At 41.8% G+C, this 24,370-nt stretch overlaps 1 protein-coding gene across 16 annotated transcripts in view; it reads left to right on the top strand.

Annotated features, from left to right (window-relative positions):
- The window catches only part of si:dkey-21p1.3 (uncharacterized), a 35,056-nt gene that overhangs the window by 6,665 nt on the left and 4,021 nt on the right, over positions 1 to 24,370 (top strand). For 2 of the 16 annotated variants that reach the window (XM_090235740.1, XM_021604065.3), the window contains 59 exons: positions 1,950 to 2,051; positions 2,398 to 3,556; positions 3,794 to 3,864; positions 4,706 to 4,759; positions 4,969 to 5,088; positions 5,268 to 5,306; positions 5,529 to 5,582; positions 5,710 to 5,763; positions 6,975 to 7,082; positions 7,188 to 7,241; positions 7,571 to 7,624; positions 7,847 to 7,891; positions 8,031 to 8,084; positions 8,191 to 8,235; positions 8,336 to 8,389; positions 8,473 to 8,517; positions 8,607 to 8,660; positions 8,830 to 8,874; positions 8,976 to 9,029; positions 9,148 to 9,192; positions 9,483 to 9,539; positions 9,715 to 9,822; positions 9,940 to 9,993; positions 10,090 to 10,143; positions 10,272 to 10,316; positions 10,512 to 10,565; positions 10,763 to 10,807; positions 10,947 to 11,000; positions 11,097 to 11,150; positions 12,377 to 12,430; positions 12,530 to 12,583; positions 12,711 to 12,764; positions 12,890 to 12,934; positions 13,031 to 13,075; positions 17,895 to 18,002; positions 18,113 to 18,166; positions 18,278 to 18,331; positions 18,507 to 18,560; positions 18,650 to 18,757; positions 20,494 to 20,547; positions 20,675 to 20,782; positions 20,908 to 20,961; positions 21,047 to 21,100; positions 21,269 to 21,322; positions 21,427 to 21,480; positions 21,566 to 21,673; positions 21,775 to 21,828; positions 22,466 to 22,519; positions 22,628 to 22,681; positions 22,790 to 22,843; positions 22,949 to 23,002; positions 23,135 to 23,188; positions 23,300 to 23,353; positions 23,468 to 23,521; positions 23,608 to 23,661; positions 23,786 to 23,839; positions 23,957 to 23,974; positions 24,057 to 24,119; positions 24,248 to 24,322. In XM_090235740.1, coding sequence (XP_090091866.1) covers positions 1,950 to 2,051; positions 2,398 to 3,556; positions 3,794 to 3,864; positions 4,706 to 4,759; positions 4,969 to 5,088; positions 5,268 to 5,306; positions 5,529 to 5,582; positions 5,710 to 5,763; positions 6,975 to 7,082; positions 7,188 to 7,241; positions 7,571 to 7,624; positions 7,847 to 7,891; positions 8,031 to 8,084; positions 8,191 to 8,235; positions 8,336 to 8,389; positions 8,473 to 8,517; positions 8,607 to 8,660; positions 8,830 to 8,874; positions 8,976 to 9,029; positions 9,148 to 9,192; positions 9,483 to 9,539; positions 9,715 to 9,822; positions 9,940 to 9,993; positions 10,090 to 10,143; positions 10,272 to 10,316; positions 10,512 to 10,565; positions 10,763 to 10,807; positions 10,947 to 11,000; positions 11,097 to 11,150; positions 12,377 to 12,430; positions 12,530 to 12,583; positions 12,711 to 12,764; positions 12,890 to 12,934; positions 13,031 to 13,075; positions 17,895 to 18,002; positions 18,113 to 18,166; positions 18,278 to 18,331; positions 18,507 to 18,560; positions 18,650 to 18,757; positions 20,494 to 20,547; positions 20,675 to 20,782; positions 20,908 to 20,961; positions 21,047 to 21,100; positions 21,269 to 21,322; positions 21,427 to 21,480; positions 21,566 to 21,673; positions 21,775 to 21,828; positions 22,466 to 22,519; positions 22,628 to 22,681; positions 22,790 to 22,843; positions 22,949 to 23,002; positions 23,135 to 23,188; positions 23,300 to 23,353; positions 23,468 to 23,521; positions 23,608 to 23,661; positions 23,786 to 23,839; positions 23,957 to 23,974; positions 24,057 to 24,119; positions 24,248 to 24,322 — 4,647 coding nt within the window. Of the gene's footprint in view, positions 1 to 1,949; positions 2,052 to 2,397; positions 3,865 to 4,705; positions 4,760 to 4,968; positions 5,089 to 5,267; positions 5,307 to 5,528; positions 5,583 to 5,709; positions 5,768 to 5,964; positions 6,170 to 6,974; positions 7,083 to 7,187; positions 7,242 to 7,570; positions 7,625 to 7,846; positions 7,892 to 8,030; positions 8,085 to 8,190; positions 8,236 to 8,335; positions 8,390 to 8,472; positions 8,518 to 8,606; positions 8,661 to 8,823; positions 8,875 to 8,975; positions 9,030 to 9,147; positions 9,193 to 9,482; positions 9,540 to 9,714; positions 9,823 to 9,939; positions 9,994 to 10,089; positions 10,144 to 10,271; positions 10,317 to 10,511; positions 10,574 to 10,762; positions 10,808 to 10,946; positions 11,001 to 11,096; positions 11,151 to 12,376; positions 12,431 to 12,529; positions 12,584 to 12,710; positions 12,765 to 12,889; positions 12,935 to 13,030; positions 13,076 to 17,894; positions 18,003 to 18,112; positions 18,167 to 18,277; positions 18,332 to 18,506; positions 18,561 to 18,649; positions 18,758 to 20,493; positions 20,548 to 20,674; positions 20,783 to 20,907; positions 20,962 to 21,046; positions 21,101 to 21,268; positions 21,323 to 21,426; positions 21,481 to 21,565; positions 21,674 to 21,774; positions 21,829 to 22,465; positions 22,520 to 22,627; positions 22,682 to 22,789; positions 22,844 to 22,948; positions 23,003 to 23,134; positions 23,189 to 23,299; positions 23,354 to 23,467; positions 23,522 to 23,607; positions 23,662 to 23,785; positions 23,840 to 23,956; positions 23,975 to 24,056; positions 24,120 to 24,247; positions 24,323 to 24,370 lie in introns of those variants that run through there. The other 14 variants (XM_090235739.1, XM_036978224.2, XM_090235741.1 and 11 more) reach the window with 13 other exon arrangements.

The following is a 24,370-nucleotide window of genomic DNA, read 5'->3' as shown; positions in this document are numbered from 1 at the left end:
ACAGTATTTATCCCTGGGGCACAAAAAGATCAATATATGGGTGTGCCTTCAGAGGTACAAGATCATATGTGTATCTTCAGAGATATGCATATGATCTCACATGGTACTGTTATGTACCTTTTAGGGTACATGTGCGGATAGTCTAGTATAATGTTACATTTTTGGACTATATTTTGAATATAAAAAGTACAACCATCACACACTCTAAAAAAAAGTGAAGGTAGAGTTCTGGTTCCCAGGGTGGAGGCGTGGTTAATGGGGGAGTGACTTTCAGGTAGTTATTTTTGGCCACCCGTGAATGGACGTATTGTAGCAGTTAAAGTGGTCTATGGTTATGTTAATTAAAGTTTGAGCATGTCTGCTGCCAGTTCTGAAGTCTTTATACAAGCTTACTTAAGAGCATGTGGCAATAAAGGGCTGTAATTCATATTGTAGTGACATTAACACAACACTGAGAGGCCTTGTCTTGAGGTACAGACCTCTTTGTGTAATGGTTAAGGTGTTGAAAATCGCTGGACTCAGGTTTGAGTCCCGTTTGGGGCTACCCCCCAATTCGCTCCAATGGTGTCAGAAGTGGGATGGTGGAGATGTGTGTGTTCGTAAGGGACTTGATATAGAGAAGAGGAACATTTTTGCCACTTAAAGGAACAAAAAGCTTTGTTACTGTGGTGGTGCCCTAAAAAGGCACATTTTTACCTTTTCAAGAAGATACGGTTTTGTACCTCAAATCAAATCTAATCTAATCAAATTGTATTTGTCACATACACATGGTTAGCAGACCATGTGTATGTGACAAATAAAATGTGATTTGATTTGATTTGATATACTATTGGCATATTTAAGGTACAATCTGCAAGGGTACAACTATATACTTATAAGTAAATGGTACAATGGACGTACCTTACAGGGTACCACTACAGTGACAAGCATTTGTACCCCTTTTAAGTACAATAAGTGTTGGGATGGGATGGAGCTTGTCTGAGCCTTGTCTAGACAAACATGTGACTAGTGAAAGCTGCCACAGATTCATGGCGAGGCTCTACTTCCCAGCTGCATGGCAGTCGGCCTCTTACACAGGGTCACAGGGCCCAGGAATCAGGATCAATGCTACTTGACCCTAGTGGACCCATGGAATAACACTGTCATTGTATGACATCATCAAACAAAGGCCGCCAGTCTGACCGCAGTGTCAACACTGTCTGAGACCTGTCCTGTCCTCCCTGGCTAGGTCATTGACCCAAAAGTTCTCACTCAACTTTGTTTAAATACATGCCACATTGTGGAGTACAACGTGATTGATGAGATTGTCTGGTATCTGCTCAGATTAAAAAGACCGTTAACAGCATTTCCCCTCCAAAAGAACACATCATTTAATGAAGTAAACTTAATTTATTGATCATATCAAATGTTTTAGGCTGTCATTAGTTATGTTTAATGAGCCAAATATTATCTTTCCCAAGTTGTCTTGGTTCAGGAATTGAGCTGCTGGGATTGCTGTTTTTGCCTGTTATTTTAGTATTTCAGGGATTTTTATTCATACCAATTGATTTCCCCTATTGAGAAGATGACATTTTTTTATTGACTTTTTATTGTGTAGCGATTGCCTCATGGGCCATAGATTTTGCCCAAAGCTCTCATGCACTCCGTCTGTTGTATATATGATATTCCATCTGATTTGTTTTATAGCTAAGCATTTCCCATCCTCATCATTGTTTGTGTCACAAGGGAAACCAATAGATCTCTACACTGGGATCAATAGCCAATGTGAATACATACCATATGAAAAATGGGCATTCAATTAGAGTTTTGCAAAGACATGAATGACAGCTTCCAAATGATTAAAAAAAATATTACACAGACAAATCTGAGATACAAGGTATTGCTCCAATGCTGATGATTTGAAAAAGGCATTGATAGCATGTTTTATTGTTTGGTTGATCCATGTCCAGGGCACCATACAACAGATGACCTTCATAATGGGTGATCCTACAGCAGCCAGACAGCACTGTCAAGACTACAACTCCACCTGCATCCCTCACACAGACAAACAGGTATGGTCCACAGGTCTATAGCAGGTGTAGGGCTTAAACTGACCATCAATAATGCTATATGTAACTGATAAGAATAATGTTTTGTTTGTGTGACACCAATGCTTGGAATTTTAACTTCACCACAATTCCATGTCTGTCTGTTCGAGTGGCTCCATAGGGTCATGAAAACAGTCTGCATGAGAGTGCAAGGTTTATGAAAGAATAATAACCTGTATTTGAGGGCGGTCTTCTTTTAAGCACACTCTTTTCTTTACAGGCATATAACAATCCTGCTTAGATTCTTATTTTTAAAATGGACATGAGAATTAACATCTTACATTAGTTTTTATTTCAACTTATTTTCCAGGAGAAAGTGATTTTAGCTGCTGAGAAGGTGCTTGGTCGAGTTGCGACCAGGGCAACATTCAGAGAAGAGTCTCATGGACCCAGGCTGAGAGATCAGATTGCAGAGCAGGACACAGCCAAGAACACTAACCTATCAGCACAGTCATTGCCATCCATAAGAGCTCAGTCAGTTCCAGAGACACAGAGAAAGACAAGGATAACACCTGAAACAGACAAATTAAAGCTCACTCAGAAGATAGGATGGCTGAATGAAACTTCCACACTGCAGGATGATAAAGCAGCAAAGATCACTAGAAACAGAACAGTATATTCACAAACCGCTGGATCTCTTCATCAGCCAAACCAAACCAATACAGCCAGAGATGTCTCTGGCATGAAAGGTGTAGTAGTACCATCTCAGACAGTGGAGACAGCCATTCTCAGTCCCACTGCATGGTCAGAAAACCCCACTGAACCAGCCCTGCTGATCCAGGAGTCAGACAGTGATGGAGAATCAATAGGCTCAGGGAGAAATACATCAGTAAGGTTAGATGATTTACAGATCCCACCTGAACCCAAACAGGGCTTTGGGCCTACAAGACAAACATGGTCCTTAGAACACACCATAAAACCCAACCTTTTGGAATTCAAGAAAATAGATGCGGAGGAGCTACTGAGGCAGGCTGTGATTCCTCTGCCTCCAGTGCTACCTCCAAATAATAGCACTGTCACAGGGCGAAAGACAGCACTGGAGGCAGAGGAGCCTCTGGGACAATCTCCAACACATCAAAACACCACTGGTATCACTTCCACATCAACAGGTGACAAAGCTTCAAAGAGACAAAGGGGCCAAAAGACTGTGACAAAGACTTTGACAGATTCTGGACAAGTCATGGAGAAGGGGGATAAAGTTTTATCCCAGGAGCCACCCACAGAGGATCTAGACACAGAAACAGAAATGGAAGAAATTGATGAGGACAATGATAAGGAATCAGAGACAGAGGAAACAGATGTAGGCGACAGCAAGTTGGCACACAACATCACTCAAGTCAACACAAGGCAGTTTAAAAATAATGGAGGAGCCGTCAAAACTGATGTTCTAACTGAGCTCATGTCCCCGGAGCCGAGAGGATTAGAGCGGGAACTGCCGCCTACCCCTCTGCCTCCTGCCAGTGTGCCAGGTAAAGTACACAGCATATGTCCTTTGACACAGTACCCTCACAGCATGCACCCCTCAGACTCTCTGTGGGCCGAGTTTTACTTCTGTTTCCTCAGAGACACTGAGCAGAGAGGTCAAAGGGTCATCGCCATGACAGCAGGGGCAAGGACTCAACCTCTGACACAGGGTCTGTCTCTGAAAGCTCAGAGGATGCTGTACGAGTCCAGGATGAACACCCTGTCCGTTCCTGTCGTTTCAGCCAATCATCAACCAAAACACGCACTCAAAGAGCGAGGGACAGCCTATAGACCGGGGCTTCGAGTGCAACAGGTAAAAAGTTCCACTCATACTCACCGAGATGCACATCACACTAAAGCAGAGGCATGAACACTTTGGCTGGCTAAAGAAAATATTTGTGATGGTTTTTGTAGCATGTTTTGGGGAGTATCGGGACACATTTGAGGATTACTTTGGAGCACGTTTCAGCATATTTTCATGTATTTCTCTTCTAATTTTGTTTGAATGAGCAGAGAAACATTTAACATGCACACATGTATCCTTGAATGTACAAACACCATTATTTGCATATTGTTCAAGAACATCCTTCAAGCAATGAAACTATGGCGTTATGAAGGGGCATCTCAGTGCTCTGGTCTACAGTCAGGCTGCATAGCTGTCTGAAGACCTTCATATGAAATTGAGTTTGCATTGAGCTTATTGAATTAAGCCTAGGGTGGTGGAGGAATGGGGTCATTTAAGTGTACTAGCAAAGCCCTACAGATGGGATTTGGTCCATTATGCTGCATATATATAGAAATTACCCATATTGAAAGAGGGTGGGGATGCTGTTGATCAATCAGTGTGGCCGGTGGGAGTCTTTTGCCCAAAAATGTAAGCAAGACACATGCCTCCTCCAGTGGTGGGTTTTGGAATTGCAGAATTTAAGCACTCATCAATACCAGTACATTAGCAGTGGGCATGCAGTCATTGCAAACAACTTCAATGGTAATGGAATTAAATGATAATTCATCGTAATTGATTTACAAAAGTTTTACTTCATGTATCAAGACATCATACATCATACAAGACATCATACAAGACATCATACATGACATCATACATGACATCATACATGAAAACAGACACTAATGGGAATGGACTGTTTTCCCAGGGACTTCAGGGCCCACCTGGTTTGACAGGGCCACCTGGACCAAAAGGGGATAAAGTATGTGTTAACTTTTTCACACAATATCTACTGAATCTAAACTACTCATAGTGACACATATGATAATTCTGTTGCCCACTATTATTGGGTGCTCAGTATTATCTCTAGAGTGTGCTGTGTGGATTCCTATTGACATACAGGTCTGTATGCAGATGTTTCCATATTGTGGAATTTCTTAAAACACTTAAGTGTGTATTGTCTCCTGACAGGGCTACGCTGGCGGGATGGGCCGGACTGGACGCACAGGTTACCGAGGCCCCATTGGTCCACCAGGGATGCCCGCCATCGTAGTGTTCAAGAGCTCTGAGGAAGAGTGGGAGAACTTCAAGGTGCTGTTATACTGTGTTTCATAGTACACGACAAAGGCTATGTCAATGCATTCTTGTTTGGTTGAGTGATTATGAAATGTGATTATATTTCAGCATAAAGCCATTGATTATTGAACCATTGCCCAGACCTTTGATTTCTTATTACTTCTTTAAAAGTTGTGTGTACTGTTCTCTTGCAGAAAAAGACATTCTACAAAAAGCTTGTTGCAACTTGGCCGGTAGGTGATCTCAGCTCTATATCAGTAGTTTCTAGGCAGAAACAACTAGAAGAATATGCCCTTTAGGTGGCAGTATAGTAGCCAAATCATAGGCATTTAAATCACAGCTTATTCAATGCAGAATATCAAGTAATTTATTGCATCATATCAGAAGGAATATAATTTAGTATTTTGAAATGATTACCCAGTCTATGTACTGTATGTACGGTTGTTTATCCTCAGAGATTGAAGGGCCCTCCAGGGCCCCTTGGCCCCCCTGGGGATGCTGGACCTCCTGTGAGTAAATGTATAACTGTAAACTGTATGTCAGTATCCCAACATTGCTCATTATTAGACTCTACTGATTGACACATCACACTCATAATACTTGTTCACTGACAGCAGAAGATTGTTTGTATTCCAGGGACCCCCGGGAATGACTGGAAAACAAGGACGAAAAGGAGATGGAGGGAAAATCGTAGGTATCCCCATTTTATCTGAATATGATCAGAGTCATAACTTGTTTTGCCTGTGAGTTGAAACTCAGTCAATGATATGTGGACACGAGTGGAAATTTAATCATATGTATGTGATCACCCAAATAAATTACAGATTCATTCCAATCGTGAGAACACAGGATAAGTATCTGTTAAGCGTGTCTATATGGTATGCTGAATGTAGCTGTTAACTACAATTACTTCAACTCTGAGATCTTAAAACAGAGCAGTGAGGTGAAGCTAACCCATCTGCTGTTTCTATTCTCCCTCCTCTGCTATCACAGAATGTTAACAACACTGAAATAGGATCACAGGATGCTGTTAGATGAGTCAGATGACTGCTTCCACACTCCACAGTATCATAGCAACACCCACTTCAGGCAACAGGTCAACGCAGTGCTCTCATTAGCATTCATTGGAGATCTGAGCCCAAAAACCACATACTGCTTTTGCTTTCAGCACTTCTGTTTGTGAAGCAGCAGCACTTTCATGGAAATGAGCATTTCCAGTGAGTGCCCAGGGCGTCATTAGTATAAGTGTTAACAGCACCTTAGCGCTTGAGCTCTTTTTCAATGATCATGCGTCTGAAATGCATCACCGCTAAGTGTTGCTCTTTTTGCCCTGGCACACTGCTACTGCTGTGAAGCCCAGTAACGCAAAGCTGCCCCAGACAGACGGTGTCAATAGTGGCGCTACACAATGGCAGCAGACTGGGCAAGCTGTCCACATCTGATTGCCAGTGAACCCAGCTGACACACTGAAGGAACTGCTTTCACCACAGTGTTACCTCAGCTGTGACACAGAAAGTGCAGAAAGCTGTTGTTCTGATTGTACACAACACCACTATCGGGGTTTTGATCATTATCTGCTAGTCTTGTGTAGCCAGACGAGACGCTGTACCCTCGCATTTGTTCTGCATCCTGGCTAGAAGAACTTGGAAGCCTGTCACACTAGGCTACTTGTCTGCTAACCAATGAGGGGAAGCCACCCACTGAAATCTATACTGGCCATTGTCGGAATTAACTACTATACAATTTAATTTTAAAATTGTGAGGGTCGCTTTCAGTCTTGAATTGGACTTATCATGGCCCTTGGGCTGCATGTTGTCTGCCATTATCATTGGCTATAGGATTGAGCACACTGAGTCCGAGACTGAATTCCTCATCTTATGCCGTCCGTGTCTGTATTCAAGGGTGGTCCTGGACCACCAGGGATGCCCGGGCCTCCAGGAAGAACTGGGAGTGATGGGATTGATGGTATAAATTCTGATGATGGCCCTGCAGGACCACCTGGGGAACAGGTAGGACACATTTAACAAAGACTGAAGAGTTTTCATGTGTTATACATCAATAGAGACTGTTCCAGTGTCAGTGTTGTTGACAGAGCTCTCTACTTGTACTAACAGGGTCTCCAGGGTTACAGAGGAGAGAAGGGCAGCAAAGGGGAGCTGGGTGAGTGGGTAAGAATGGCTAGGACTTCTAACGTTATGTAGATTATATCTTAGTTTGACCAATAGAAACACATTAGATATCAGTGGTCAGATGACAGACACTCAAAGTAAATGTTTTAAGCAGGGCAAATGTATTACTGTACTCTGACCATGAAAGTTTCATCGTGACTGGAAATTTCAGCACTGCCAGCTGCAGTATATGCCGTCAAGCTTTCCATCGATTGGTTGTGCAATAAATCCCTGCAAGGCCCAATTAAGAAATGTTTTGTAGGCTAGACATTCATACCAGTATGTCTTGCCACCAATTCTTTGTAACAGTAATTCTGTGTATTGTTAAGGGTTATGAAGGGGAACCAGGACCCCAGGGAAACAGAGGCCGGAAAGGAGACAAGGTCAGACTGAGTGTCTTGTTTTCATGGAACTAAATGTTCACACTTGAGTCTTTTTCCTCACTGGTTCCGGAGCTCTGCTGTGAACGCTAATTTTCATTCCAACTAATCCCAGATTGATATCGGTTCAGTTCAATGAGCAACCCAATCACACGTTGAGGGATTCATTTGAAGTTCATAATGGCTTTCAACATTAATTCTAACTTGTGTCTTTGCTGTTGTCAGGGGAATAAAGGAAACCGAGGGCTCATAGGGATCACTGGATACATAGTGAGTAATGAATATTACCTTTGAATATTGCTATTTCATCAGATACGGTACATCAGCTGTTTGATACTGAATCCTCATGTTAAATATGAACATGTTGAAGTATGTTGAGTGTTTAAGTAGTTCTTTTCATGCTGTGTAGGGAATACCTGGAGCCAGAGGGCAACTGGGCTACCCGGGAACATCTGGACCTCCTGTGAGTCTCATGGCTCTCTGTATATTAAAACAGTTACAACACAGTTATTTACCTGTCTTCTGAAAAATGTCTGCACTGTCTTGAGAGAGTATTTTCTGTTATTAAGGGAGACATCGGTGGCATTGGTTTTGTTGGATCACCAGGCCCTCCTGTAAGTTGTTCTGCTTCACTCTCAATTGGATCATGCTCTGAAATTAATGTCAACCAAGTCACTCAAGCTGCTTATATGAACCTATACATCTCCTTTTCAGGGCAAAATGGGGCCAAGAGGGCCAAAGGGGGTACCAGGAGTCAATGGACCACCAGTAAGGACACATTTGAGCATGATATTGTAGGTATTGAGCCACATGTGTCAACAGCCCTGTCTAATCTCTCTGTCTGTCATTAGGGCCAACCAGGTGAGCGAGGCCTAAGGGGACCACTCAGGCCTCAGGTGAGAATTAATCTTCCTGAATTGAAAGCTGAATTGACATCCAGGTAAATGTACTTGTCCACAATTCATATTATTGTCTCTCATTCCAGGGAGAGCCAGGTCCTGATGGGATTGTTGGATTCCCTGGCGTTCGTGGACCTCAGGTAGAATCAGATGTTTTTTTCTCACTCATTGATTTGATCATGCTACATTTACTCACAAGAGAATATGCACAATACATACATCTGTGCCAGTGATCATAGACCATCATCAATTCACATGTATTATCTTATTATTATTATTATCTTTATTAAGTTTTGAATGTGTCCACAGGGAAAAACAGGTGCAGATGGGCCTACAGGTCCGAAAGGGGATCCCGTGAGTATCAATCAAGGCTGAATAATTAAATTTTTAAAGCATTTATGATGAATGTTTCCATAAATTTGACTTCTTACGCAATCCTTCATGTTTTTAAACAGGGTGACGCAGGTGATGAGGGAAATATAGGAGAATCAGGACTCTCTGGGCTTCACGTAAGCACACATTAATGTACACGTAAGAATTGAAAACTCAAAGCAATGTATTTTATTAAACCAATTATACTGAAAAAGTAATTCACAAACTTGGCCTCTGTTTTTTCCTTCTTATCAGGGAGCCAATGGCAAACCAGGAAAAACTGGACCCTCAGGTGACCCAGTAAGATTACTTAAAGCAATTTCTTTATTTTGAATTGAGTTGATATCGAGGTCTTAAGTATTTAACAGTAATCATGTTAACACTATAAGGACATGTAGTTTTGTCCCAGAAAGTAAAAATTCCATGATACAGTAGTCGTTTCTTCCTGTCCCTGAAACTTTACTTACTCTGAAAATGTCCTGTGCGGGTTTTCTTACTAATTCATATTCCCCTTCATATCCAACCGCCTAGTACTAACTGTGTAGCTGTCTTTGTTTGTCCGTCTGTCCATGTTCACCTTCCTCCTGCAGGGGATCAAAGCATCTAAGAGAAGTGACAAGGGTGACCCAGGATTTAAAGGGGACCAGGTGAGTGGACATTATGCACATGGCTAACATTACTACATACAGTATAGAAGTTGCTTTATGTGACCCTACTCTTCTGTCAGACAAGACAGTTGTGTATTTGCTTGCATCTGTTAGCAATTGACCTCCTTCCATCCCTTCACTGTGCATTCATTTACTTGTCCTCCCTGATGGGCAGGGTCGACCCGGGCCTCCAGGTAAAAGAGGCTTTAAAGGCAGAGGAGGAGCATCAGGGCTGCTAGGTAATGTTGGACCAGTGGGGCCCCCTGGATTTCCTGGAACCACAGTAAGTAGAACCTCTAATCTGGTCACTGCACAGTACTGTAATGGGATGGAATATCATTACACCTGTTCAGATCACCATATCCTGATGTAATGGTACTTTACCTATCTGTTTCTTCAGGGTTATGATGGAATCATTGGGGAGAATGGTAAGCAGGGAAAAGATGGGCCAAAGGTAAGAGCAGTCTGGAGGTGGAGCTAACATACCTTGTACAGTACTTATCCAGATTGACTATTGTATTTTAAAAATCCGGCCTTCTGTCTTTTGCAGGGTGGCAGAGGTCCTAGCGGTGGGCCAGGCGTTGTTGGACCTAGAGGTGATAAGGTACTAGAAGAGCTTGCAATTTCTGTTGCCATCTGCCACTTATCAATCTTGTAACATCGTTTTGATCTCAGTGGTGCGTACCAATCCAGTAGGAGATGTACTGATGCTGTTGTTTGTTGGTTTCTCAGGGGCGAGAAGGTCGAGTAGGATTTGCCGGTTTGCCAGGGCCTTTTGTAAGTGGGCATAGCATAGTCTTCATTTACGAGACAATTCAGAATGATCAAGGTCAAGGAATTATTGACTTTCATCCATCATACAGTGGTGAAATACTATTTTTACCTTGTTTCAAGTAAACATGATCACAGATTTCTGATTTTAGATGTGACTACCAGTTTTATTATGGCTTGATGTGTCTGTCCTGTCCACAGGGAGAGATGGGGAAGTCAGGAGAGAGAGGAGCTGAAGGAGAACCCGGTATTAAGGTTCCTAAGTACCTACACTTCTTATTCTGTCTATATAGTTTCCTGCCATCATCAGTAGAGAAAAATGCACTCACACCATAGATCTATACACCAGACCATTGAAGAACAGATCTGATGCTATAACATGGTATATATTGAGACCGGTCAGTATGTTTGAGGGCTTGTTTTCATCTAACACTTGGATTTGAATCACACAGGGGAGGACTGGAATTCCAGGAGTCACTGGACTGAAAGGGCTGAAGGTAAAACTAATATTTTATTTAAGGATGCAGTTATTTTCACTCCTTGCCACACCTGCACATATTACTAAGGAGGGCCAGAGTTCAGAAAAGTGCAATGGAAGAGAACATGAAAACAGAACAATTGTCTTTGTCCACTCAGGGACTTCAAGGCTATCTAGGAGGTAGGGGACTGGATGGAACACATGGACCCCCGGTAAGATCCCATCATACTGTATGTGTCCTGTGCCAGAGATGGTCCTGTGTTTAATTCACTCACAGGTGTGGTTTGACCATGATCCCTGTCCTCTAGGGACCCATTGGAGGAACTGCATCTGACGGGGATACTGGATCTACTGGACTAAGGGTAGGTATTCTACAACTTCAATTATTATTTTCTATTGTTGGCTTTTTGGTCATTTTTTGGGACTACTAGACCTTACAGTTGTGATACACTATATATACAAAAGTATGCGGACACCCCTTCAAATTAGTGGATTCAACTTTTTCAGCCCCACCCGTTGCTGACAGGTGTATACAATCAAACACACCGCCATGCAATCTCCATAGACAAACATTGTCAGTTTAATGGCCTTACTGAAGAGTTCAGTTCCAACAAGTCAGTTCGTCAAATTTCTGCCCTACTATAGCTGCCCCGGTCAACTCTAAGTGCTGTTATTATGAAGTGGAAACATCTAAGAGCAACAACAGCTCAGCCGTGAAATGGTAAGCCACACAAGCTCACAGAACGGGACCACTGAGTGTTGAAGTTTGTAGCGTGTAAAAATTGTCTGCCCTCGGTTGCAACACTCACTACCGAGTTCCAAACTGCCTCTGAAAGGAATGTCAGCACAATAACTGTTCGCTGGAGCTTCATGAAATGGGTTTCCATGGCCGAGTAGCCGCACACAAGCCTAAGATCATTATGCGCAATGCCAAGCATCGGCTGGAATGGTGTAAAGCTCGCCGCCATTGAAGTCTGGAGCAGTAGAAACGCGTTCCCTGGAGTGACTCCACCTGCCCAAATCCATAGTACCAACTATAAAAGCTGGTGGAGGAGGAATAATGGTCTGGGCTGTTTTTAATGGTTCAGGCTAGGCCCCTTAGTTCCAGTGAAGGGAAATCTTAATGCTACAGCATAAAATGATATTCTACACGATTCTGTGCTTTCAACTTTTTTGGGAAGGCACCTTTCCTGTTAAAGCATGACAATGCCCCCATGCACAAAGCGAGGTCCATACAGAAATGTTCTGTTGAGATTGGTGAGGAAGAACTTGACTGGCCTGTACAAAGCCCTGACCTCAACCCCATCGAACACCTTTGGGATGAATTGGCACGCCGACTGCGAGCCAGGCCTAATCGCCCATAATCAGTGTCCAACCTCACTAATGCGCTTGTGGCTGAATGGAAGCAAGTCCCCGCAGCAATGTTCCAACATCTAGTGGAAAGCCTTCACAGAAAAGTGGAGGCTGATAAAGCAGCAAATGGGGGACCAACTCCATAATAATGACCATGGTTTTGGAATGAGATATTTGACGAGCAGGGGCCACATACTTTTGTTCTTGTAGTGTATATTTATATATGATTTCATAGGGAATGGTGGGGAAGACTGGGGCACCAGGGATTCAAGGTCCAGTTGGGAAGAGTGTGAGTATTGAACTGTTCTTGGCTATACACACTAATTTACAACTAATTTACAATAAAATGATCATACTGACCAAGCATGGGGATATTATTTATCAACAGGGGGATTCTGGTGGTAGAGGGATCACTGGTAAGCCAGGAAAGCCAGGAGTCAGGGTAAGTCCACGTTACCCCATAAACATTCTCTAACTCTTTTACTTAGCCATGTCTGACAAAGCAGTTGTGTTTGTCAGTGTATCAGCACAATCTTTTTTGTCAGTTTGTTTTACCATCCTTTACATAGGGTGCCAAAGGTAAAGAGGGTCCGAACGGCCTTCTGGGAAATCCTGGCCTGAAGGTACTGAAATGGACCTCCTAAAATACAAAACATTCAATTGTTTCCCATAAAGCAATAAAGGATTTATAAACTGTTTAGTAATACTATAGTGTGGACATAGCTTACTGATATGTTGATTTCGGAAGGGAAACAGAGGTCAAGAAGGTTCGAAGGGGAAACGCGGAAGTCCAGTAAGTGTCAAATTAGATCTATTCTCAGAGCTTTATAAAGTGTGTCTGACTGAATCTACATGGAGACTCATGACATCTTCTCACATTGTGTTTCAGGGCGTGCAGGGATTGACAGGGATACAGGGATACAGAGGAGCTCCTGTAAGACTAAGCCACATTTTAGTCATTGTAACAGGGGCCATTTTTTTTATATACACGGCAATTCAAAAGTTTTGGTCACTTAGAAATGTCCTTGTTTTTGAAAGAAAAGCTTTGTCAATTAAAATGACATCAAATTGATCAGAAATACAGCGTCGACATTGTTAATGTTCTAAATGACTATTGTAGCTGGAAACGACAAATTTCATTATGGAATATCTACATAGGCATACAGAGGCCCATTATCAGCAACCATCACTCCTGTGTTCCAATGGCACATTGTGTTAGCTAATCCAAGTTTATCATTTTAAAAGGCTAATTGATCATTAGAAAACCGTTTTGCAATTATGTTAGCACAGCTGAAAACTGTTGTTCGGATTAAAGAAGAAATAAAACTTGCCTTCTTTAGACTAGTTGAGTATCTGGCACATCAGCATTTGTGGGTTCAATTACAGGCTAAAAATGGCCAGAAACAAATAACTTTCTTCTGAAACTCGTCAGTCTATTCTTGTTCTGAGAAATTAAGGCTATTCTATTCGAGAAATTGGCAAGAAACTGAAGATCTTGTTCAACGCGGTGTACTACTCCCTTTACAGAACAGAGCAAACTGGCCCTAACCAGAATAGAAAGAGGAGTGGGAGGCCCCGGTGCACAACTGAGAAAGAGGACAAGTACATTAGAGTGTCTAGTTTGAGAAACAGACGGCTCACAAGTCCTCAACTGGCAGCTTCATTAAATATTCCCTCAAAACACCAGTCTCAATGGTCATCAGTGAAGAGGCGACTCCGGGATGCTGGCCTTCTAGGCAGAGTTGCAAAGAAAAAGCCATATCTCAAACTGGCCAATAAAACGAAAATATTAAGATGGCAAAATAACACAGACACTGGACAGAGGAAGATTGGAAAAAAGTGTTATGGACAGATGATTCTAAGTTTGAGGTGCTTCGATCACAAAGAAGAACATTCGTAAGACACAGAAAAAATGAAAAGATGCTGGATGAGTGCTTGACGCCATCTGTCAAGCATGGTGTAGGCAATGTGATGGTCTGGGGGTGCTTTTGTGGTGGTAAAGTGGGAGATTTGTACAGGGTAAAAGGAATCTTGAAGATGGAAGGCTATCACTCCCTTTTGCAAAGCCATGCCATACCCTGTGGACGGCACTTAATTTCCTCCAACAACAGGACAATGACCCAAAACACAGCTCCAAACTATGCAAGAACTATTTAGGGAAGAAGCAGTCAGCTGGTGTTCTGTCTATAATGGAGTGGCCAGCACAGTCACCGGATCTCAACCCTATTGAGCTGTTGTGGGAGCAGCTTGATCACATGGTACGTAAACCGTGTCCGTCAATCCAACTTGTGGGAGGTGCTTCAGGAAGCATGGGGTGAAATCTCTTCAGATTACCTAAAAAAATTGACAACTAGAATGCCAAAGGTCTGCAAGGCTGTAACTGCTGCAAATTGAGGATTCCTTGACGAAAGCTAAGTTTGAAGGACACAATTATTATTTCAATTAAAAATCATTATTTATAACCTTGTCAACATCTTGAATATATTTCCTATTAATTTTGCAACTAATTTCATGTATGTTATTATAAAAACAGACATTTCAAAGTGAAACCAAACTTTTGAAGGGTAGTGTATATACAGTTGAAGTCGGAAGTTTACATACACTTACTGTATGTTGGAATCATTAAAACTAATTATTTGTTAACAAACTATAATGTTGGCAAGTCGGTTAGGACATCTACTTTGTGCATGACACAAGTAATTTTTACAACAATTGTTTACAGACAGATTATTTAACTTAGAATTCACTGTATCACAATTCCAGTGGGTCAGACATTTACATACACTAAGTTTACTGTGCCTTTAAACAGCTTGGAAAATTCCAGTGAGTTATGTCATGGCTTTAGAAGCTTCTGATAGGCTAATTGACATCATTTGAGTCAATTGGAGGTGTACCTGTGGATGTATTTCAAGGCCTACCTTCAAACTCAGTGCCTCTTTGCTTGATATCATGGGAAAATCAAAATAAATACCTGAAGGTACCACTTTATCTGTACAAACAGTAGTACGCAAGTATAAACAACATGGGACCATGCAGCCGTCATACCGCTCAGGAAGGAGACACGTTCTGGAGATAAATGTACTTTGGTGCGAAAAGTGCAAATCAATCCCAAAACAACAGCAAAGGACCTTGTGAAGATGCTGGAGGAAACAGGTACAAAGTATCTATATCCACAGTAAAACGAGTCCAATATCGACATAACCTGAAAGGCCGCTCAGCAAGGAAGAAGCAACTGCTCCAAAACCGCCATAAAAAAGCCAGACTACGGTTTGCAACTGCACATGGGGACAAAGATCGTACTTTTTTGGATTAATGTCCTCTGGTCTGATGAAACAAAAATAGAACTGTTTGGCCATAATGACCATTGTTATGTTTGGAGGAATAATGGGGAGGCCTGCAAGCCGAAGAACACCATCCAAGCCGTGAAGCATGGGGGTGGCAACATCATGTTGTGGGGGTGCTATTGCTGCAGGAGGGACTGGTGCACTTCCCAAAATAGATGGCATCATGAGGTAGAAAAATTAGGTGGATATGCCGAAGCAACATCTCAAGACATCAGTCAGGAAGTTAAAGCTTGGTCACAAATGGGTCTTCCAAATGGACAATGACCCCAAGCATAGTTCCAAAGTTGTGGCAAAATGGCTTAAGTAAAACAAGGTCAAGGTATTAGAGGGGCCATCACAAAGCCCCGACCTCAATCCCATAGACAATTTGTGGGCAGAACTGAAAAAGTGTGTGCGAGCAGAGGCCTTACCAACCTGACTCAGTTACACCAGCTCTGTTAGGGGGAATGGACCAAAATTCACCCAACTTATGGTGGGAAGCTCGTGGAAGGCTACCCGAAACATTTAACCCAAGTTCAACAATTTAAAGGCAATGCTACCAAATACTAATTGAGTGTATGTAAACTTCTGACCCACTGGGAATGTGATGAAAGAAATAAAAGCTGAAATAAATAATTCTCTCTACTATTATTCTGACATTTCACATTCTTAAAATAAAGTGGTGATCCTAACTGACCTAAGACAGGGAATTATTACTAGGATTGAATGTCAGGAATTGTGAAAAACTGAGTTTAAATGTATTTGGCTATGGTATATCTAAACTTACGACTTCAACTGTACCAATAATCCTGAATATTTACACTTCCGATCACACTTCCGGAACACCTACTCATTCAAGGGTTTTTCTTTATTTTTACTATTTGTATAATAGTGAAGACCTCAAAACTATGAAATAACATATATGGAATCATGTAGTAATCAAAATAGTGTTAAACTTATCAAAATATGTTATAGTTGATATTCTTCAAAGTAGCCACCCTTTACCTTAATGACAGCTTTGAACACTCTTGGCATTCTCTCAACCAGCTTCATGAGGAACCTGAATTTCAATTAACATGTGTGCCTTCGTAAAAGTTTATTTGTGGAATGTCTTTCCTTCTTAATGTGTTTGAGCCAATCAGTTGTGTTGTGACAAGGTAGGGGGGTGTGTAGAAAATAGCCCTATTTGGTAAAAGACCAAGTACATATATAGCAAGAAAACCTCAAATAAGCAAAGACAAACGACAGTCCATCATTACTTTCAGACATGAAGGTCAATCAATCCGGAGCATTTCAAGAACTTTGAATGTTTCTCTGCGCAGTCGCAAAAAACATCAAGTGCTATGATGAAACTGGCTCTCATGAGGACCGCCACAGGAATGGAAGACCCAGAGTTGTCTCTGCTGCAGAGGATACATTCATTAGAGTTACCAGCCTCAGAAATTGCAGCCCAAATAAAAGTTTCAGAGTTCAAGTAACAGAGACATCTTGACATCAACTATTCAGAGACTGTGAATCAGGCCTTCATGGTCGAATTGCTGCAAAGAAGTCACTACTTAAGGACACAAATAAGAAGAAGAGACTATTGGACCAAGAAACACAAGCAATCGAAATTAGGCCAGTGGAAATTTGACCTTTGGTCTGGAGTCCAATTTGGGAATTTTTGGTTCCAACCGTCGTGTCTTTGTGAGACGCGGTGTGGGTGAACGGATGATCTCTGCATGTGTATTTCCCACCGTAAAGCATGGAGGAGGAGGTGTGATGGTGTGGGGGTGCTTTGCTGAATACACTGTCTGTGATTTATTTAGAATTCAAGGCACACTTAACCCGCATGGCTACCACAGCATTGTACAGCAATACGCCATCCCACCTGTTTTGGGCTTAGTGGGACTATCATTTGTTTGTCAACAGGATAATGACCCAACACACCTCCAGGCTGTGTAGGGGCTATTTTACCTAGAAGGAGAGTAATGGAGTGCCGCATCAGATGACCTGGCCTCCACAATCACCTAACATCAACCAAATTGAGATGGCATATGTGGGAACTCCTTCAAGACTGTTGGAAAAGCATTCCAGGTGAAGCTGGTTGAGAGAATGCCAAGAGTGTGCAAAGCTGTCATCAAGGCAAAGGGTGGCTATTTGAAGAATCTCAAATATAAAATATATTTTGATTTGTTTAACCCTTTTTTGCTTACTACATGATTCCATGTGGTATTTCATAGTTTTGATGTCTTCACTATTATTTTACAATGTAGAAAATAGTAAAACATTTAGAAAAACCCTTGAATTAGTAGGTGTTCTAAACTTGACCGGTAGTTTACTACACTGTCCAAACACCCTGGTTTTAGCATTAGACTAGAGCATGTCGTGTTAATTACTTGATTTCAGAGTTTATGTTCTTAATGATGTGTATTGATCTTATTTATACAGGGCATAGCAGGCAATATAGGACCATGGGGTGAGGTGGGCCTCCAAGGGCCACCAGGGGACAAGGGGCCCCCAGGATTAGTTGGGCCCCGTGGAGTTGTAGGTTACCCAGTAAGTTACCTTGACGATTTGATTGATTGCTGTATTCTCAACGATTGTGGGGCGATTGACATTTTCTTTAATTTTGATATCTTCACATTGTGAATGTCCTTAAATTCTAGGGTAAAGATGGACCACAGGGAGGTATTGGGCCATTGGCAGACAATGGGGATAAGGTACAACTATACTCTATACTACTGTATATTCTGTCGTTATCCATGTCATTGGGGCATCAGCTGTATCCAGTGTCTTTTTATAATCCTCTGAAATATCCTGTGTTTGTGCAGGGGTCCAGAGGAGCTATCGGACAGAAGGGAGTTGCTGGTGTCGATGGTGAGGAGGTAGATTGATTATACTGTATTGATTATTTAGTCATTCTATTTATTCTAAATCTAGATTTGGTAATCCAAAATACAGGCATAAGATTTTGACTAAAGAGTCTGATGTAAATCCATTGATCCTCAATGGGTAAAGACAATGATTGCATAAGAAGGGACAAGTGTTCCTGTGCTTTAGGGCCCGACTGGATTGTGGGGTCCAATGGGGCCACCAGGACTGAAGGGGCTACCGGTGAGTATCACAGGATTTATTGATCATGGTTGACAATAACTGGGATATTCAACCGACAAAAGGATCAATATGACATTTGAATATCTTAGGGTGAAAAGGGGAAGATGGGCGCTCAGGGGGAAAGAGGTGGAAAGGGGATCCAGGGAGACAGAGGCCACCAAGGTCAAGAAGGACCAAAGGGCCCACTGGGGAAAGAAGTAGGTGTTGTGTTTTTTCTAAAAATGTGATTGTGATGGCTCAGAATCAGTCTTCCTGTGAGTTTACAGTATACAGTGCCTTGCGAAAGTATTCGGCCCCCTTGAACTTTGTGACCTTTTGCCATATTTCAGGCTTCAAACATAAAGATATAAAACTGTATTTTTTTGTGAAGAATCAACAACAAGTGGGACACAATCATGAAGTGGAACGACATTTATTGGATATTTCAAACTTTTTTAACAAATCAAAAACTGAAAAATTGGGGCGTGCAAAATTATTCAGCCCCCTTAAGTTAATACTTTGTAGCGCCACCTTTTGCTGCGATTACAGCTGTAAGTCGCTTGGGGTATGTCTCTATCAGTTTTGCACATCAAGAGACTGAAATTTTTTCCCATTCCTCCTTGCAAAACAGCTCGAGCTCAGTGAGGTTGGATGGAGAGCATTTGTGAACAGCAGTTTTCAGTTCTTTCCACAGATTCTCGATTGGATTCAGGTCTGGACTTTGACTTGGCCATTCTAACACCTGGATATGTTTATTTTTGAACCATCCCATTGTAGATTTTGCTTTATGTTTTGGATCATTGTCTTGTTGGAAGACAAATCTCCGTCCCAGTCTCAGGTCTTTTGCAGACTCCATTAGGTTTTTTTGGAATGGTCCTGTATTTGGCTCCATCCATCTTCCCATCAATTTTAACCATCTTCCCTGTCCCTGCTGAAGAAAAGCAGGCCCAAACCATGATGCTGCCACCACCATGTTTGGCAGTGGGGATGGTGTGTTCAGCTGTGTTGCTTTTACGCCAAACATAACGTTTTGCATTGTTGCCAAAAAGTTCAATTTTGGTTTCATCTGACCAGAGCACCTTCTTCCACATGTTTGGTGTGTCTCCCAGGTGGCTTGTGGCAAACTTTAAACAACACTTTTTATGGATATCTTTAAGAAATGGCTTTCTTCTTGCCACTCTTCCATAAAGGCCAGATTTGTGCAATATACGACTGATTGTTGTCCTATGGACAGAGTCTCCCACCTCAGCTGTAGATCTCTGCAGTTCATCCAGAGTGATCATGGGCCTCTTGGCTGCATCTCTGATCAGTCTTCTCCTTGTATGAGCTGAAAGTTTAGAGGGACGGCCAGGTCTTGGTAGATTTGCAGTGGTCTGATACTCCTTCCATTTCAATATTATCGCTTGCACAGTGCTCCTTGGGATGTTTAAAGCTTGGGAAATCTTTTTGTATCCAAATCCGGCTTTAAACTTCTTCACAACAGTATCTCGGACCTGCCTGGTGTGTTCCTTGTTCTTCATGATGCTCTCTGCGCTTTTAACGGACCTCTGAGACTATCACAGTGCAGGTGCATTTATACGGAGACTTGATTACACACAGGTGGATTGTATTTATCATCATTAGTCATTTAGGTCAACATTGGATCATTCAGAGATCCTCACTGAACTTCTGGAGAGAGTTTGCTGCACTGAAAGTAAAGGGGCTGAATAATTTTGCACGCCCAATTTTTCAGTTTTGGATTTGTTAAAAAAGTTTGAAATATCCAATAAATGTCGTTCCACTTAATGATTGTGTCCCACTTGTTGTTGATTCTTCACAAAAAAATACAGTTTTATATCTTTATGTTTGAAGCCTGAAATGTGGCAAAAAGTCGCAAAGTTCAAGGGGGCCGAATACTTTCGCAAGGCACTGTATCTTTAAAAAGGAGCTAATGCTGGTGTCCTCTGATTCACAGGGATACTTAGGGCCATCAGGGGACAGAGGGAAAGAAGGAGCTTCAGGACTTAAGGTGAGTCACAAATCATCAAACAAGATCATTTTTTTCAATCCCACATAAATCCATAAATTTGATTGAAATGAGATGAGATTCCTGCCTGATTTCTGTGTCTCCTAATGATGTGGATGTGTCTTGACAGGGCCAGCCGGGCATCAGAGGCCCTACAGGTCTCGCTGGGCGTTACGGACCAGGGGGCAACACTGGAAGAGGCCGTGCCAAGGGAGAGAAGGGGCTCCCCGGAACTACAGTAAGTGTTGTTATGGTACCACTATTTGTAAATATACAGTACAGTATGAAGCTGAAATGTTGCTGAGAAAGATGTTCTGGGTTGGGAATGAGTGTCTGACTGGTGTGTTCTCTCTGATGTTATAGGGGCCTCCTGGAAGGTTTGGGCCTACAGGCTTAGTTGGACCAAAAGGACCAACAGTAAGGACAGATTTCAAGGCACATTATTTAGAGTTAATTTAACCTGAGAATACATAATAGGACACTTAATGTCCTGTCATTGCAGGGTTTACCAGGAAAAAGAGGAGTCGATGGAAAAAGTGGACTTGGTGGACTTAAGGTGTAATGCACCATTCAATCTGTTACATTTACATGACCATGTTAGTCATTTAGAATATGCTCTTATCCAGATACCTTAAGGATGTTGAGTAATTCATATTGTTTAACCAGTTTATATGGATTTGAGTTACCATGATGCAATTTTAATACAATTTGTGTTTGATCCCAGGGAGATTATGGGGAGAGGGGAAAGACTGGGGCTGGTGGTATCAAAGGAGATGTGGTATGTTTTGCTCTACAACTTTTAAATAAATAACAATTCAACTTTTTTTCATCGTTTTAGCCTCCACATCTACTCTCCTTCTCCTTCCTTTATGTTTTTCTCAGGGATTGCAAGGTCCAAGGGGGAAGAAAGGAGAGTCTGGAACAGGAGGCAAAATGGTGGGATATTTCATTTTGATTTAATACAGTTTACTAGCTGTTTTCAATTAAAGTTTTAATATGTTTTGTGGATGTTTGTACACAGGGGACATTGGGAAAGAGGGGGTTCACCGGGTCTCCAGGAGGTAAAGGCAGATCTGGGCCTGCTGGTGCCCCTGGAGAGAAAGGTGGTAAAGGAATAGAAGGGCCAAAGGTGAGAGGTTGTCATGCAGTACACAATCCCTCTTGAAATATCACACTCTTCATATGAAGTGGTTTTGTCTGACCTGATTTTCTCATTTATCTTTGATGAAGGGATTGCATGGCAGCCCAGGAAAGAGGGGAGGCAGGGGAGTTAGAGGCAAACCAGTGAGTTTAATCAGTTCTTTCTTTCAATGCTTGCTCTACACTCTACCAAACCCTCTCGCCACAATCAGGGTTGGGTAGGTTACTTTCTAAATGTAATCCATTAAAGGTACTAGCTACCTGTCAAATTGTAATCAGTAATGGAGTTTGGATGACCCAAACTCAGTAAATCAGTCTGATTACTTTGTTACTTTTGGATTACTTCCCCCTTTAAGGAATTAGAAGAAGACAAAAGGGATCCATCAAATGCATTTGGGGTGTCATCATAGCAGTCTGACTTATTTTCAGACTTGCTCAGGTGGAACAAACTTAAACTTGCCTCTTTTTCAGCGCTGAATTGAATGTCCTTGAGAAAACAGAAAGGTGTCATAATGTATTTTTTTTACAAACATCCTTTGTGAATTTAACATGTAATCCAAGAAGTTATCTAGTTTTTTTTTAAGTATCTTTAATCTGATTACATTATTTTAGCTGGTAACGTAAATGATTACAGCTACAGTTTTTTGCAATCAGATTACATGTAATCTGTTACTCCCCAACCGTGCCCACAATGATTTCCCCCACAATGTATTGAAGCGAAGAGTCAATAGTACAATTTGAACTTTTCTTCTGCGCCACATTTTCCTCCTCTTGCTTATAGGGAGAAGAAGGCCCATTGGGACCGGATGGACCAGTTGGAAGATCTGGAAAGCCAGCAAGTATCCCTATAGGGCATGATCCTATCACAGAAAATACAATATAATGTGTTATGATGATGTTGATCCTATTGAGGTGTTTGTTACATTAGTCTTTTCTATCTCAGGGACTTGCTGGTTTGGATGGATTGCTGGGGGTTGAAGGAAATGAAGGAGATAATGTAAGCATTGTCTGGTTCCCAAGCATAACCTTAATGTATATATTTGTCAATCAGTAGCCCCAGGACATATTGTCTAATAGATCTTCCTTTGATTCTATTTGTCTCCAGGGTGATATTGGTTACAGAGGAACCCCTGGGAGGCCTGGTCTACCAGGGAAGATGGTGAGTGAAATACAGACTTGACTTAAGCATAGTGTTTTTAAGGCTGTATAAGTACACAGTATGTTGGAACTTGATGCAGCCCTACTCTAATGATTAATGTTACAGGGTCAAAGTGGACAACCTGGATTGAGTGGTGGTCACGGAGCACCAGGGTCAAAGGTACGACCTGTGTTTGACTAAGTGAGATATCCAACAGTGCATGTACATAGAAATACAACAAGAGCTATTTGGCCAAACATCTTTATTTTGCCATGGTTTACATTCAGAACCTTCCACCAATGTTTTGTCAAGGGTAATCTTGGATCAAAAGGAAAACGAGGACCTGCAGGGCCAATGGGGCCAAGGGTAAATACATGTGAAACCTTTACGTTAATGTTTATAACTCCTTGTCTATATTCTCAAACATTTTTTCTTATGCTTGATAACTAAGCACTCTGATATTGCTATTTTGCATAGGGTATTCCAGGGTTTGGAGGAGCAAAGGGGAAGTTTGGCCAGCATGGATCAAAGGTGCTGTATATGTCTCAACACTCAATAACACCTACAGTATGTTATAGAGTAAAACAACAGTATTAGTTTTCTATGTGGTCACATCATCGCTCCTTTATATCTGTTATCTCTCAGGGTCAGGCAGGCGGCAGAGGCCTGCAGGGACATATTGGACCGCGAGGAATCAAAGTAGGTCATTTGGAATGTATTTGGAAATCAATGAACCACACCTCATATTTAGAGAGCAGATGACTCTTCAGTCTGTTTTCTTTTAGGGGAATCCAGGACTGCCGGGGAATAAAGGGCAGCTAGGCCCAAAAGGCATACAGGTTAGCTGGTGGTATCTCTTTTCCATATGAATTGTTTTAAAGGAATTATATCCTGATACATGTTGCACAACAGTAACAGCACAAATGTATTATCAGTTTATGTCAATGTATTGGTAATTTATAGGGCGACATTGGTCCTCGTGGTCCACCTGGGAAAAAGGGCTTCCCTGGTCTACCTGTATGTATTTTGTCCATATTTCACAAACCTTCTTAGAGTCTCTTCCAGTATAAGTTTGCTAAAATTATGACATTTTGAAGTCTTGTTTGGTAAATTGTGTTTTGTTTTATTTTACAGGGTCTCTTTGGAAATAGGGTAAGTAACCATTTCGCATTCTAATGTCTATTGTTGGGTATATTTCCATGGTTTCCATCTAAATCCACCATGCTCTTCACAGGGAATGAAGGGGATACAAGGAATGCCTGGAGTTAAGGGACTGAAAGGTGTGCGTGGACAACCAGTACGTAGAATTATATTATTCATTATAGTCTTATGATCCAAATTAGTAACAGTAACTTAATCATCCAGAATGCAGAGTACAGTACATAATGGATCCCATGTAAATGCAAGCCCCCATTTATGTCACAGGGAAAACCAGGTCCTCCTGGCAGTCCAAGAAACAGGCGACCTGGAGCCCTTGGTAAAAGAAGAGGATCCAAAAAAGTTGGTACCCGATGTATTGTAATCTATACCTCTTTATTATACTGTAAA

This window comes from Oncorhynchus mykiss, chromosome 5 (genome assembly GCF_057628025.1).
Source record: "Oncorhynchus mykiss isolate SJ-2025 chromosome 5, ASM5762802v1, whole genome shotgun sequence".
NCBI classification, from domain to species: domain Eukaryota; kingdom Metazoa; phylum Chordata; class Actinopteri; order Salmoniformes; family Salmonidae; genus Oncorhynchus; species Oncorhynchus mykiss.
This window is presented reverse-complemented; position numbering and strand designations above follow the sequence as displayed.